The sequence below is a fragment of the Cydia fagiglandana genome, chromosome 21 (assembly GCF_963556715.1).
Source record: "Cydia fagiglandana chromosome 21, ilCydFagi1.1, whole genome shotgun sequence".
Classification (NCBI taxonomy): Eukaryota; Metazoa; Arthropoda; class Insecta; order Lepidoptera; family Tortricidae; genus Cydia; species Cydia fagiglandana.
This window is the reverse complement of record NC_085952.1, coordinates 8573386-8587392: the sequence shown is the minus strand read 5'-3', so window position 1 is coordinate 8587392 and position 14007 is coordinate 8573386. Positions and strand designations below refer to the sequence as shown.

Here is a 14007-nt window from a genome sequence, read left to right as displayed (position 1 = left end):
TGCCCCATATAGTCATTTGACAACTGTAATGCGTGTTCAGATATTTATGAGCACCTTCGGCCGCTCTGATAAATCTCATGGCGCCATTTGAACCTGGCATTGAATGTCGGCGCTAGTCAGATGTGGTTTGAAAATTGACGCTAAAGTGTCATTGAACTTGCTAACTATATAAACAAAAGTCAATTCATCATTTTTATTTTGACAGTTTCAATATGGCGGTTTGTTCACATTGTTAGCAAGTTCCATAGAATGACACGTTACACACTTTTTTGGCAGATAACTTACTCATTTTAAGGTTAATGAGGTTCGTATAGTATGCAACATACCCAACACAATGCATGAATTCTGTGGACCGGCACAAAGGAAAATAGACCTTAAAGCTAAATAATTAGTGTTACGACTGCCGGCAGTCAGTCGGGTGCGAAAGCGAGTGATCGTACAAATAATAAGGGAGTTATCAAAATATCCTGGGCTTCGCGTGCATGGCCGGCGAGGCGAATCAGTGGACCTGCAACAATACATTTTAATTGAGTATAGGGACCGTACGCGTTGGAGGGTCTGCCATCTTGTGGCCTGAATTGGAAACATATATCTAAACTTAATTTTTGAAATACGAGCGATAGAAATTGAGAATCAAGTCATATTGACCACTCGTTTTAAATTCTTTTTTTTATTTATTTAGAAAACAAACAGCCTTTTACAAATAAGTCTTACAAACATTATTGAAAATAGGGCTCCACGGCGAGCAGGCGCGGCTTGTCTCCCCACTGGTGTAGCTAACAACTTACTTCAGCCGCTGCCGCCGGCTGTGGCGCGGCTGTGGCGGCGGGCGCGGCGGGCGCGTCCTGCGGCGCCGGGTCTCTGGGCGCGCGGGGCTCGCGCGGCGGCGCGGGCTCCACGGCGAGCAGGCGCGGCTTGTCTCCCCACTGGTGTAGCTAACAACTTACTTCAGCCGCTGCCGCCGGCTGTGGCGCGGCTGTGGCGGCGGGCGCGGCGGGCGCGTCCTGCGGCGCCGGGTCTCTGGGCGCGCGGGGCTCGCGCGGCGGCGCGGGCTCCACGGCGAGCAGGCGCGGCTTGTCTCCCCACTGGTGTAGCTAACAACTTACTTCAGCCGCTGCCGCCGGCTGTGGCGCGGCTGTGGCGGCGGGCGCGGCGGGCGCGTCCTGCGGCGCCGGGTCTCTGGGCGCGCGGGGCTCGCGCGGCGGCGCGGGCTCCACGGCGAGCAGGCGCGGCTTGTCTCCCCACTGGTGTAGCTAACAACTTACTTCAGCCGCTGCCGCCGGCTGTGGCGCGGCTGTGGCGGCGGGCGCGGCGGGCGCGTCCTGCGGCGCCGGGTCTCTGGGCGCGCGGGGCTCGCGCGGCGGCGCGGGCTCCACGGCGAGCAGGCGCGGCTTGTCTCCCCACTGGTGTAGCTAACAACTTACTTCAGCCGCTGCCGCCGGCTGTGGCGCGGCTGTGGCGGCGGGCGCGGCGGGCGCGTCCTGCGGCGCCGGGTCTCTGGGCGCGCGGGGCTCGCGCGGCGGCGCGGGCTCCACGGCGAGCAGGCGCGGCTTGTCTCCCCACTGGTGTAGCTAACAACTTACTTCAGCCGCTGCCGCCGGCTGTGGCGCGGCTGTGGCGGCGGGCGCGGCGGGCGCGTCCTGCGGCGCCGGGTCTCTGGGCGCGCGGGGCTCGCGCGGCGGCGCGGGCTCCACGGCGAGCAGGCGCGGCTTGTCTCCCCACTGGTGTAGCTAACAACTTACTTCAGCCGCTGCCGCCGGCTGTGGCGCGGCTGTGGCGGCGGGCGCGGCGGGCGCGTCCTGCGGCGCCGGGTCTCTGGGCGCGCGGGGCTCGCGCGGCGGCGCGGGCTCCACGGCGAGCAGGCGCGGCTTGTCGTCGCGGTTGGGGGACTCGCCGCCGCTGCCGCCCACAGACATCTCCGCCAGTGCAGAGATCACGCTGTCCATGTTCACTGTGGCCGCGCTGTCGCCCTCGCCCTGACACATTACGTTAGATAGATAGAAAAATCATTTATTGCCACAACGAAGGTTACGTTATCGCTAGGGTAATTCGCCAGTAACCACAGAATAAATAATAGTACTAGGTACAGGAGACTCACTCTCTAACAAAACGCATCTGTCACGATCAGGACAGATATGGCCGCTAGGTGGCGACAGCGCCACGCGCGGCTTATGGCAAACCCCAAAATTGGGGTCGAACGGATGTACTTTTAGCTACCTGTAGCAAAGCGACAAAATCGCGGAGTGAGCCACGCCTGTCACTACTAAAACCGGTTATTGAAGGCAGAGTGGTAGTAAAAAACCGGCCAAGTGCGATTCGGACTCGCGCATGAAAGGTTACATACCAATTAGGTACGCAAAAACGGCAAAAACATCACTTAACCTTTTGAACGCCACAAACGGCAATTGACGTCAACGCAAAATCGTGATAACGACGCCAAAGACGGCAATTGACGTCGATCGTTTTTTGATGAAAATCTACTAAAAAAAACTCCACGTTTAGGTTGGCATTATTTATTCACAAAACTAAATGTTACCCCCGTGGCGTCAGTGGCACGGCAAATTGATACCCTCGTTTGACGTTCAAAAGGTTAAATAATTATTTTATTTTGTGTTTAGTATTAGTTGTTATAGCGGCAACAGAAATACATCATGTGTGAAAATTTCAACTGTCTAGCTATCACGATTCATGAGATACAGCCTGGTGACAGACAGACTGACGGACAGACGGACACTCAGACAGTGGAGTCTTAGTAAAAGGGTCCCGTTTTTGGTAATAAGCCATTTTTCTAAGGAAATTATGATATAAAGACTAAGGGCCCCCACATCTAGCGTCTTTCGAGCGTCGGCGTCCACAACTCTAAGGCCGAACGTCGACGCAACGTCGACGCAACTGCGCAGCGACGTCATTTTCCATAGCGCTGACCAGGCGCCGACGCTCGAAAGACGCTGGATGTGGGGGGGCCCTAATATATTATTTTATTCTTTAAACTAACTAGCTCATAACAAATTATAAATAGCAAACTGTACTTGCTACTGCAAAAAAACATGCTTTTGTATTACACTAAATAATTGACATACCTTTTGTGGTCCAGGCTTGAAAAAGTGTAGGTAGCAGTATCCACGGAAACCCTAAAAAATAAACAATACATCAAATTCTTGCTACACATTTTTGAATAATTAAGCAACATAGAACGTTCCTGTTTTAGTGTGTGCTATAGTTCGTTTTTTTAGCATTAGAAAGAACTTGTAAGAAGGTAAGCAATCTTGACATGTCTTTTAATTAAAAAACGCTTTTTAAAAATCAATAACTATTACTTATGAAAGCAGAAGAATATAAAAGATCGTATTAGATTCATAATTGTTACATATTTTCCGTAACTTATTTTAAAAATGTGTTTTTCTATTAAAATACACATCAAGATTGTTTACCTTATTTCTAATGCTAAAAAATGAACTATAAGTACGTCTAAATTTGGTCCAATGTGCATTATGTCTCACTGTCTCACTAAACAAAATATGAGACGCAAATACACATTAGACAAAGAAATTGGACAGGTGGTATACCACCCTGATGCACGCAAACCGACTCATTCGCGTCACGTTTTCAATATCTGGACGTACATATTTGAATTGTATAAAATGTGTTTATTACCTTCCACACCATGATTTGAGGCTTGACCCCGCGCTCGGAAAGAGCTTGCTTCAAATCGCGCACCCGCGTGTTCGGGCTAATGTTCGAAATCTGCAACAAATATGAAAATATTAACGTCATATGTGTAAAGCAGGCCACTGACGAGCCTTCCAAATGGATGCCGTTACAATGGATGCATCCAAATGGACGGCATCCTAATACATATTAAACGTTTTTGGCATTCACGGACCGATTTTGGATTGCAGCCACGCAATTTGGACTGTTGGAAGGCTCGTCAGTCGCCACCTTTAAAGCCCCGTTCGCACGCGGTCCCGTTTTACTAGTAGTAGCAGCAGTCGTATAAGTAGTGTCAGCGTTCTACCAGTGGGGCAAACATTGATAATTTCGGGGATCCTCGGCTCCGTTCGGCGCAGCATTGCTACGAGCAAGTATTATGGTTGGCACAACTTGACGTCCTTTTGCGTGCACAACGAAAATACGACGAAAATGATTATTCACTGTATCTGTAAGTGTATGTGTTGAAGATCTTGGACCGAGACTTTCGATGGCGTTTAGCCACAAAATAAATAATAGTAGTACTAAGTACAGAAGGTTATATTCACTCTCAAGATCGGTTTTCCTAGCATAGCAGTGCCGTCATATAGCGGCCGTCTCCATACTAAATAATACGGCTAAATATGGATGTCGTAGTATTTGTATGGAGACGGCCGCTATATGACTGCACCGCTATCCTAGGAAACTAGAGCATAACAAAACGAGCTTATTACGACAGATATGACCGCCAGGTGGCGCAAGCGCGAGCAGGCGTCCGTTCCAAGCGGTGCGCGGCAACTACTACTGCTAGACACCAAAATTGGTGTGGGTCGCATGCACTTGTAGCGACGCAACGAAATCGCGGAGTGAGCCACGCCTGGTTCAGCGTCAAGATCTTGAACAGCGTTGTTTGGTTGACAACGCCGTATTCAAAAATTATTAAGGAACGACATTTACATATGTATTGTACTTAAAAACCTCCTGTTATAGTTATTGCTTGCTTATATACGATATTTTCCTTATCATCTGTATATATGGGGAAAATACAACATAAGCTAGTTTGCAGTAAGTACAGCGACATCTAACGTTGAATATGGACAACGAAACACGAATTACGGCTGATATCATTTTATCATACGTTTTGGTAGTTTTCGATTCGAATCCAAAAGCAGTTTAGTTTTTGAATTTGTATATTTGTAACTCTTAGTTACTCAATAAAAGTATAAAACCAATTTTCAAACCCAGTTAAACCAAGAAAAGTCTGCAACGATTTTGATTGATAGCATACGCAGCAAGTGTTATTTATACGTCATAATTTCATAGAAGTTTGGCGTTTAAAATCACACTTGTGTGATAGATATATGTATAATATACGATGTGGGTACATTATGCTTACATAGGTATAGGGTAGTTGTCTTCGAGCAACACCGGCTTCCAACACGTCGGAAGGGAGGGGCCCAAGCGATATCTCACCGTACAAATTGTACAAATCATTCTGCCATTTTTCGTACATACAAAACAAAATCCAATCAAAGGCCCTACCGCGAACCACGTTCGACGTGTTGCCTCTCTATGGCACTTGTAAATTCATACGTGAGTGTGACAGGGAGGCAACACGTCGAACGTGGTTTGCGGTAGGCCCTCTGTAATGACGACACAAATACATAGAAAATGACACACGTCAAAGACAAATCTTGCAAACCTCGATCTCTTTTTGTGTACGGACGAGTGACTAGTGTCACAACACGTACACTAACATACTTTCTTTGAAGTATGTCATTGTATTCTGAGAGATGAGAAGTCGGATTTGTCGCTCGACCGATCCGCAATTTGTACTGAGCGAGTAAAATCGATAAATCCAACAATTACTTGAGACTAAAATATAATAATTGTATTTAAATGTAATTAAACGTATGATATGTAAAAAAAAATATTACCTACATGTGAAACGTAACACTTTCTTTTTGTAAATTTGATGTCCCCGACCTCTTTTTATAACAAAAAACCGAGCAAACAGGCCATTTTGTGCAGCAGTGTTCACGCGCGCATCTGGACTCAGTCTAGTGAAAAATCCAAGTGCAACTAGTTTTATTACCCGCGCTAGATTTTATTGACGCGCTAATCTTGTACCTCGGCAGAGGGGAAATAGTGCGAATGCCGCCTCCCTTCCGTGTTGCTCGAAGGTAGTTGTAGTTTGTCAGTCTTTAATTAAACCTCCTGTGAATCGCATCTACAGTCCGTTTTTTTAGCATTAGAAAGAACTTCGCAGAAGTAAGCTTGTGGTTCCAAATCCGGCACTTTTAGCGGTAATAATTTGAAGTAAATTACATGTATTGACCATGTTACATTAGATAATTCAATAATTATTAACAATTAAAGAGCCCGATAAAAACTTCTGTGGAGTTCTTTCTAATGCCAAAAAAAAAATATAGTGTTTGTACTGCTTATAGCTAGACTTCCTCATTCCTGTGTTCCTGGATTTCACAACTTGCACTACGTGTGATATCAAAATCGTTTCAGACTTGTCTTGGTCTAACTAGCTTCGTCCCAGATAACACCGGAGAGCTCAAATTTACAGGATAAGATGTAGTTAGGGATCATAATTATGAAATATGTATATTAAGTTTCATTATCATCATCATCATCTCAGCCATAAGACGTCCACTGCTGAACATAGGCCTCCCCATTGGACCTCCATACGTGCCGGATGGGGGGGGGGGTGAATGCCATAATCGCCACGCTTGGCAGGCGGGTTGGCGATCGCAGTCGAGTACACCGAATTTGAGGGACGCTGCTGCCCGTCCACCGGTGGTTTTGGACGTAGTTTCATTAATCTAGTTTTAATACTTTAGATCAGCGGTCGGCAACCTTTTAGCAGCCAAGGGCCACATAGTAGTTAACGGAGGTGACGCGGGCCGTATTTTGTTAATATTTATGACTTTATGAGACATTGTCGTTTGTCACTATTACAGACAAAATAGCCAAGGCGGCACTCGGGCCGCAAGTGACAGTTTCACGAGCCGCATGCGGCCCCCGGGCCGCAGGTTGCCGACCGCTGCTTTAGATTTTATCAATACCTAAAATAAAACGATTTGCTGGTATCGTCTACGCATTCTACATTGAAAGCCACCGACGATTGTGACGAATGTAGAATAGGTGACGAAAGCAGAATAGGTCTAATTTAAGAACTTGACGAAAAACGATTGGGACGACCCAAGACGATACCGATTTGCTGACTCACTCAATAACCAAAACCTTTAGGGTACTTCCCGATGTCCTAGAAGGCTGAAATTTGGCACGGAGGTACAAAGAACAGAAAATTAATAAATCTGTAACGTTCACCCCAGTCCCCACCCCTATAAAAGGGGGTGCAATTATTTTATACATGAATGAGTAAACTTATGATGGTATGGTAAGGGGGAGGCCTATGTTCAGCAGTGGACGTCTTATGGCTGAGATGATGATGATGATGGTATGACACTTCCCGATGTCTTAGTACGAGTAATAAGCTGAAATGTGGACTAATACGAATAAGGGGCTGTCCATAAATTACGTCATTGATTTTTGACCCCTCTCCCCCCCTAAAATCATGCTTCGAATGACCCCGTTTCCTCCTACGGCATGCTACCATGATGTCCAGACCCCCCCCCCCCCCCCCCCCCAATTTGAAATGACGTAATTTAGTTAGAATGACGTAGGAGGAAACGGGGTCATTCGAAGCATGATTTTTGGATGATTTTAGAGGGCGGGGGGGAGGGGGTCAAAAATCCATGACGTAATTTATGGACAGTCCCTAAGTCGTGCGTGGCGCTGTCGCCAGCTAGCGGCCATATCTGTCCTGATCGTAACAGACGCGTTTTGTTAGAGAGTGAGTCTTCTGTACCTAGTACTATTATTTATTCTGTGCTAAGGCCAAATTTAATGATAAATAACGGCGTTTTAATAACAACGCCGTATTCAAAAATTTCGTTCAACTTACAGGGCGCGGCCTCGTCGCCTACAAAACCTACTTACACTATTTCAGAACGTCTAAATATCAGAGAAATACAACGTAAGTTAGTTTGCAGCAAGTACAACGACATCTAGTGGCGAATACGAACAACACTGAATGTGTGATGTGGGATGTTGACTGCGTTTTTAGGGTTCCGTAGCCAAATGGCAAAAAACGGAACCCTTATAGATTCGTCATGTCTGTCCGTCTGTCCGTGTATGTCACAGCCACTTTTTTCCGAAACTATAAAAACTATACTGATGTACACTGTTGAAACTTGGTAAGTAGGTAGATGTATTCTGTGAACCGCATTAAGATTTTTATACAAAATTTGAGAAAAAAAAAAACCATAAATTTTGGGGGTTCCCCATACTTAGAACTGAAACTCAAAAACATTTTTTTCATCAAACTCATACGTGTTAGTTCGTTTTTTTTAGCATTAGAAAGAACCCATACAACCATTTCCAGTCGCCGTTACGACGCGGTGTAGACACATCTTGTGTCGACACCGTCTGTTTCGGTCACAATTCCAGTCGCAGAGTCGTCGCCGTGTCGACACAGTTACCAGAAATGGGGAAGGGTCGACACATGACACAAAGTGACATAAAGTGTGGTCGCCGTGTGCACACATTGTTTCGAGTTTGCGACTACTTTATGCCAATATCATTCGTTCATTCGTTCATTTTGTTCCTGTCAAATGGAAACTGTCAGATGGAAAAATTGTTAAATAAAAATAAGTGACATTAATACGCCATCTCTAAAACGGATTACAAGACGTAATTATATATTGTTTGCATTTATATTACAATAGGACTAAAATTATAATGGGGAATTAAACTGCTCGAGTGATTTGATAAACTAAGTGTAATATAATCAACGCGCCACCACATTGTTTTAGTTTAGCCGGAAATGAAATTGTTTACTTCTCAGTGCCTGTGTTCATAACCATATTATTTGATGCATTTTTAGTACTTCGATGCGTATACTATACTTAAATAACAGAAATAACGCTTTACATACTACGAAACTTGTTAATTATGATGTATAAATATGGTTTAAGGCTGAGAAATATTGCAGTCACAAAGTAGTCGCAAATGTTTCGACTTTGTGTCGACTCTGTGTAGACACATGACACACGCTGTCAAAAGTAATAACAAAGTTACTGGATTTGCAAAATGGCTCCTTGTGTTCATTTGTTTTCAGATATTCTCAAAGTGTAAAAATGCCGTGGTCAGAGATGGGACTTAATAGATTAACTGTTTATTCGACTAATTAATGGAATAAAAAAAGTTCATCCTCAAATTTTAATCGCAATTAGTTTAGTCGACCTATAGATAGAAATTGAATTAATCTGAATATTAATCGAATAAATCTCGGTTGGAAGTTGACAGGGGGCCATTTTTGTACGTAAAAATAATAGAATAATAGAAATGTCTTGCATGCAGATGGTAGCCAAACACTTTGTCATAAAAGTCGAGATGGGTGTCGTTTTATACGTTTTAGGGGGCCCCAATTTTGAAAATGATCACCATTTTGGAATCCAAAATGGCGGCCATGCACTATGTCATAAGAGTCGTCATGGATGTCGTTTTATAGGTTTTGGGGGGCGCAGATTTAGAAAATGATGACCATTTTGAAATCCAAAATGGCGGCCATGCACTATGTCATAAAAGTCGTCATGGGTGTCGTTTTATAGGTTTTGGGGGGCGCAGATTTAGAAAACTATGACCATTTTGGATTCCAAGATGGCGGCCATGCACTATGTCATAAAAGTCGTCATGGATGTCGTTTTATAGGTTTTAGGGGGCCCCGCTTTCGAATATGATGACCATTTTGGAATCCAGAATGGCGGCCATGCACTATGTCATAAAAGTCGTCATGGATGTCGTTTTATAAGTTTTAGGGGGCCCCGATTTAGAAAATGATGACCATTTTGAAATCCAAAATGGCGGCCATGCACTATGTCATAAAAGTCGTTATGGGTGGCGTTTTATAGGTTTTGGGGGGCGCAGATTTAGAAAATGATGACCATTTTGGATTCCAAAATGGCGGCCATGCACTATGTCATAAAAGTCGTCATGGATGTCGTTTTAGAGGTTTTAGGGGGCCCTGATTTCGAAAATGATGACCATTTTGGAATCCAAAATGGCGGCCATGCAATATGTCATAAGTCGTCATGGCTGTCGTTTTATAGGTTTTAGGGAGCGCAGATTTCGAAAATAATAACTAATTTGGAATCCAATATGGCGGCCATGCACTATGTTAAAAGTCGACATGGATGTCGTATTGGTCATGGTCATCATTTTCGAAATCTGCTCTTCCTAACACCTATAAATCAACATCTATGACGGCTTATATGAAAAAGTGCACGGCAGACATCTTGGAATCCAAAATGGTCATCATTTTCGAATTCTGCACTCCCTAAAACCTATAAAACGATATCCATGACGACTTTTATGACAAAGTGCACGGCACACATCTTGGATTCCAAACTGGTCATCATTTTCGAAATCGGCACTTCCTAAAACCTATAAATCGACATCCGTGACGACGCAAGTTATCTTTATTTTCAGATCTAACAAATTGCTACAGAATACAAAGGACAAAAAAAGAAGCGAGGAGGTAATGAAACAAGCAAAAATACAGATGATTCCTCGACGCAATTGGATGCTTCTTAAATTGTGTCCAGATTTTTTTGTCATAAAAGTTTTTATTTTTCACATATTACTCTCACAAGTTCCGTGATATTTCGACCTTGTAATTTTTTTAGTAAATGTTCTTTTTTTTTTTTTTTTTTATTTAGAACACAAACAGTCACATAATACAAATGGATTTTTAGTACAATGTAGTGTACGTAACATACTTAAGAAACAGACCTGGAGCCTGCCTGCCTGGGCCTGGACCTGGATGTTTTTGTTTATCTATGAGAATCTCACTAGAATAATATAATCAAGGTATGTTTATATTTGATGATTGAAATAGTAACGCGAAAAAAAAATATATATTTGTGTCTTATATTCCTGCCGAAGACTTTTATTTTTCCTTTTCCTTATACACAAGTTTGGCCAGGTAATAAGAATTTAGGGCTCTCAATTTTATTTTGACTTCTACAACAGTAAAGCTACGAGGCCATGTTTGGTATCGTTTTCGTATAAATTCGCAGTACCAAATTTAGTTATGGTATCACATTGACACCATTCCAAAGTAAAAACATATAAACTTATTAAAATACTTTCTTTTAAACTCCTCTTCACGCTTAAACTGCTGAACAGTTTTAATTTAAATTAATTACACATATATTTTGAGTCCCGAGACAGGACATAATAAGTTATCTCAAAAATCATCCTTTAAAGGTGTGAAATGAGGTGTAGGGGGGAATTCAGAATTGACTTCTTGAAGTTAATACTGTTTAAGTTTAGGTTTGAAGTCATGTTTTTTTATCATTTTTAACTAAATCAAAGATGTAGACCATCCCAAATTTCATATAAATCGGTTCAGCGGTTATTGATTTCCCGTACAAATTTCCACGCCACTTTTCACACCTTCAAAAGATGATTTTGGTTATAAGATCTATCCTATGTCCTGTTCCGGGACGCAAACTATTTCTATACCAAATTTCAACGAAATCGGTTCAGCGGTTAAGCGTCAAAAGGAGTTTAAAAAAAACCGGCCAAGTGCGAGTCGGACCCGCGTGTTAAGGGTTCCGTACATTAAGTCCGACTCGCGCTTGACTGCACATTTCTAATAGGTTTTCCTGTCATCTATAGGTAAAGAACTATTTTGTGTATTCAGACGGACAGATATACAGACGCACGAGTGATCCTATAAGTTTTTTGCTTTTGAGGTACGGAACCCTAAAAAGATTTTTTTTAATTTTGTGGAATGGTGTCAATGTGATACCTTAAATGGATTCAGCAACCCAGATTTATACAAAAACGATACCATACACGGCCTAGCACCTTCACTGATGTAGACTATATATGAAGATAAAATTGAGAGCCCTAAATAAACTTTCAAGAGCGGATATCTCAAAAACTATTCAACATATCGAAAAAATTGACTGAATAAACTTGTAACAAAACTTAAACTTGTGGAAATTAACTTTCATTTTGTATAAATGGCCATGTCGCTAAGATGCATAGTTTCCGAGATATAATCGAAAAACCGGAAAATGGGACCTTCAAACAAAGCCCCTTCTCTTCCTCCCGCTCAAGGGCTACGGCCGGGGACTTTTGATATGTTCACCTCCTAACTTGCCCAAACCAAGTTACAGAGTCAAAAATTGTGTTCCGAGCATTTCCCTCTACAACTTTTTGGAGCATTCGTTGGCTGACCTAAGTAGCTTATTGCATTTCTTTAAAAACTTTTCTGTAAAAGGTTGACGGGTGTTTGGGTGTTTATATGGTTTTGGTCAATTATTATCATTTGCATCGCCCATGATGACTTACTAGAATTACTTACGAGCACACGAGACACTATTAATAGTAGTTTGACAAACCTTGGTTTTCAAGAGGTATTTTATATTGACATTTGCTGTCACAAATTTGCTGTCAGATTTAGTCGCAAACCGCACGCAAAGTGCACACAAATGTGTCGACACCTTGTTACGGAAAAGTGTACACACGGCGACGACACTTTGTTTCGAAACAATTCTAGACACATTGTGTGGACTCTGTTACGACACATCTGACATTTAGTTACCACTTTGATGATTCTGCGACTGGAATGGTTATATGGGAACTCCACAGAAGCAAGCGTGCAGTTTTTATCAGACTCTTTAATTGTTAATAATTATTGAATTATCTAATAAAGAAGCGCTGGTGGCCTAGCGGTGAGAGCGTGCGACTTGCAATCTGGAGGTCGTGGGTTCAAACCCCGGCTCGTACCAATGAGTTTTTCGGAACTTATGTACGAAATATCATTTGATATTTGCCAGTCGCTTTTCGGTGAAGGAAAACATCGTGAGGAAACCGGACTAATCCCAATAAGGCCTAGTTAACCCTCTGGGTTGGAAGGTCAGATGGCAGTCGCTTTCGTAAAAACTAGTGCCTACGTCAAATCATGGGATTAGTTGTCAAGCGGACCCCAGCCTCATGAGCCGTAACGAAGTGCCGGGATAACGCGAGGAAGAAGAAGAAGAAGAATTATTGAATTATCTAATGTAGCATGGTCACTACATATAATTTACTTCAAATTATTACCGCTAAAAGTGCCGGATTTGGAACCACAAGCTTACTTCTGCGAAGTTCTTTCTAATGCTCAAAAACGGACTATGGATAGGTCTTCAAAAATGATATTGAGGTTTCTAATATCATTTTTTAGGGTTCTGTAGCCAAATGGCAAAAAACGGAACCCTTATAGATTCGTCATGTCTGTCTGTCTGTTTGTCTGTCCGTCCGTATGTCACAGCCACTTTTTTCCGAAACTATACTGTTGAAACTTGGTAAGTAGATGTATTCTGTGAACCGGTCATTATATGTATTACAAATTAAAGATATCTTCTTGATACTGTTTAAACACCCCCTGGCACTGATTCAAATAACCAACTTGGTTTCACATTACATCTCAAAACTATTTTGTAGTAGAAGCGTTGCGAGACTTGCACCTTTTTACATATAATGTTTTTGATGGGACTTAGTAGAACCTAGTGTAGTAAATAAAGGTAGTGGACCCCGCAGTAATTCCTCAGCCAGAAAAAACTTTACAGTATGATAAAGTATCAATAAATAAAAAGTATTGTATAAATTTCCAAAGAATAATAGTAATAGGATTTAAGTAAACACCTAGTCTTAAATCGTTAATAGCTTTTTACGGAAAAATGCTCCGTTTAAACTTTCATATTCGTCGTAACATATTCATGTAACGTATTGTGACAATATATGAAATATCAAAAAAAAATATCCCCGCAGAAATACCAATCTTAACAAAATATATTTTTTTGGCGTGGCTTGGACCGGAAAATTGCTCAGTCTAATTTTTTCACTGGAATGCCATTTTATTGCCGATTTATACCTACAAATTGAAAATCTAAAAAAGTTACCATGTAACTATACTTTTTTCAGAAATTGCCTTTTTACTCGCTGTGGAAAATTTCTCTATACATTTTATTTATTGAATTAAGTTCACAGTTTTCTTTCCATTCAACTATAAAAACATCCAAAAAAATAACGAGCGTATTAAAAACTAAACATATCGGGAGCAGTGCATAGGGAGCGGGGTGTAAAAGGGATGATATTTCTTTTGGATATTTCGGATTTAAGTATATACGTGACTACTTAGTATATATTTAAAAAGAAATCAGGCTGAGAAATTTATCACTCTCAGTTTTT

At 42.4% G+C, this 14007-nt stretch overlaps 1 protein-coding gene across 1 annotated transcript in view; it reads right to left on the bottom strand.

The window, feature by feature from the left end:
* Positions 1–499: 499 nt before the first annotated feature.
* LOC134675381 (protein piccolo) overlaps positions 500–14007 on the bottom strand; it is a 59488-nt gene continuing 45980 nt past the window's right edge. Inside the window, exons 10-19 of the mRNA XM_063533593.1 lie at positions 3655–3744; positions 3081–3131; positions 1743–1976; positions 1584–1709; positions 1425–1550; positions 1266–1391; positions 1107–1232; positions 948–1073; positions 789–914; positions 500–508 (exon numbers count right to left, since the gene is read on the bottom strand). Coding sequence (XP_063389663.1) covers positions 500–508; positions 789–914; positions 948–1073; positions 1107–1232; positions 1266–1391; positions 1425–1550; positions 1584–1709; positions 1743–1976; positions 3081–3131; positions 3655–3744 — 1140 coding nt within the window. The remainder of the gene's footprint in view (positions 509–788; positions 915–947; positions 1074–1106; positions 1233–1265; positions 1392–1424; positions 1551–1583; positions 1710–1742; positions 1977–3080; positions 3132–3654; positions 3745–14007) is intronic.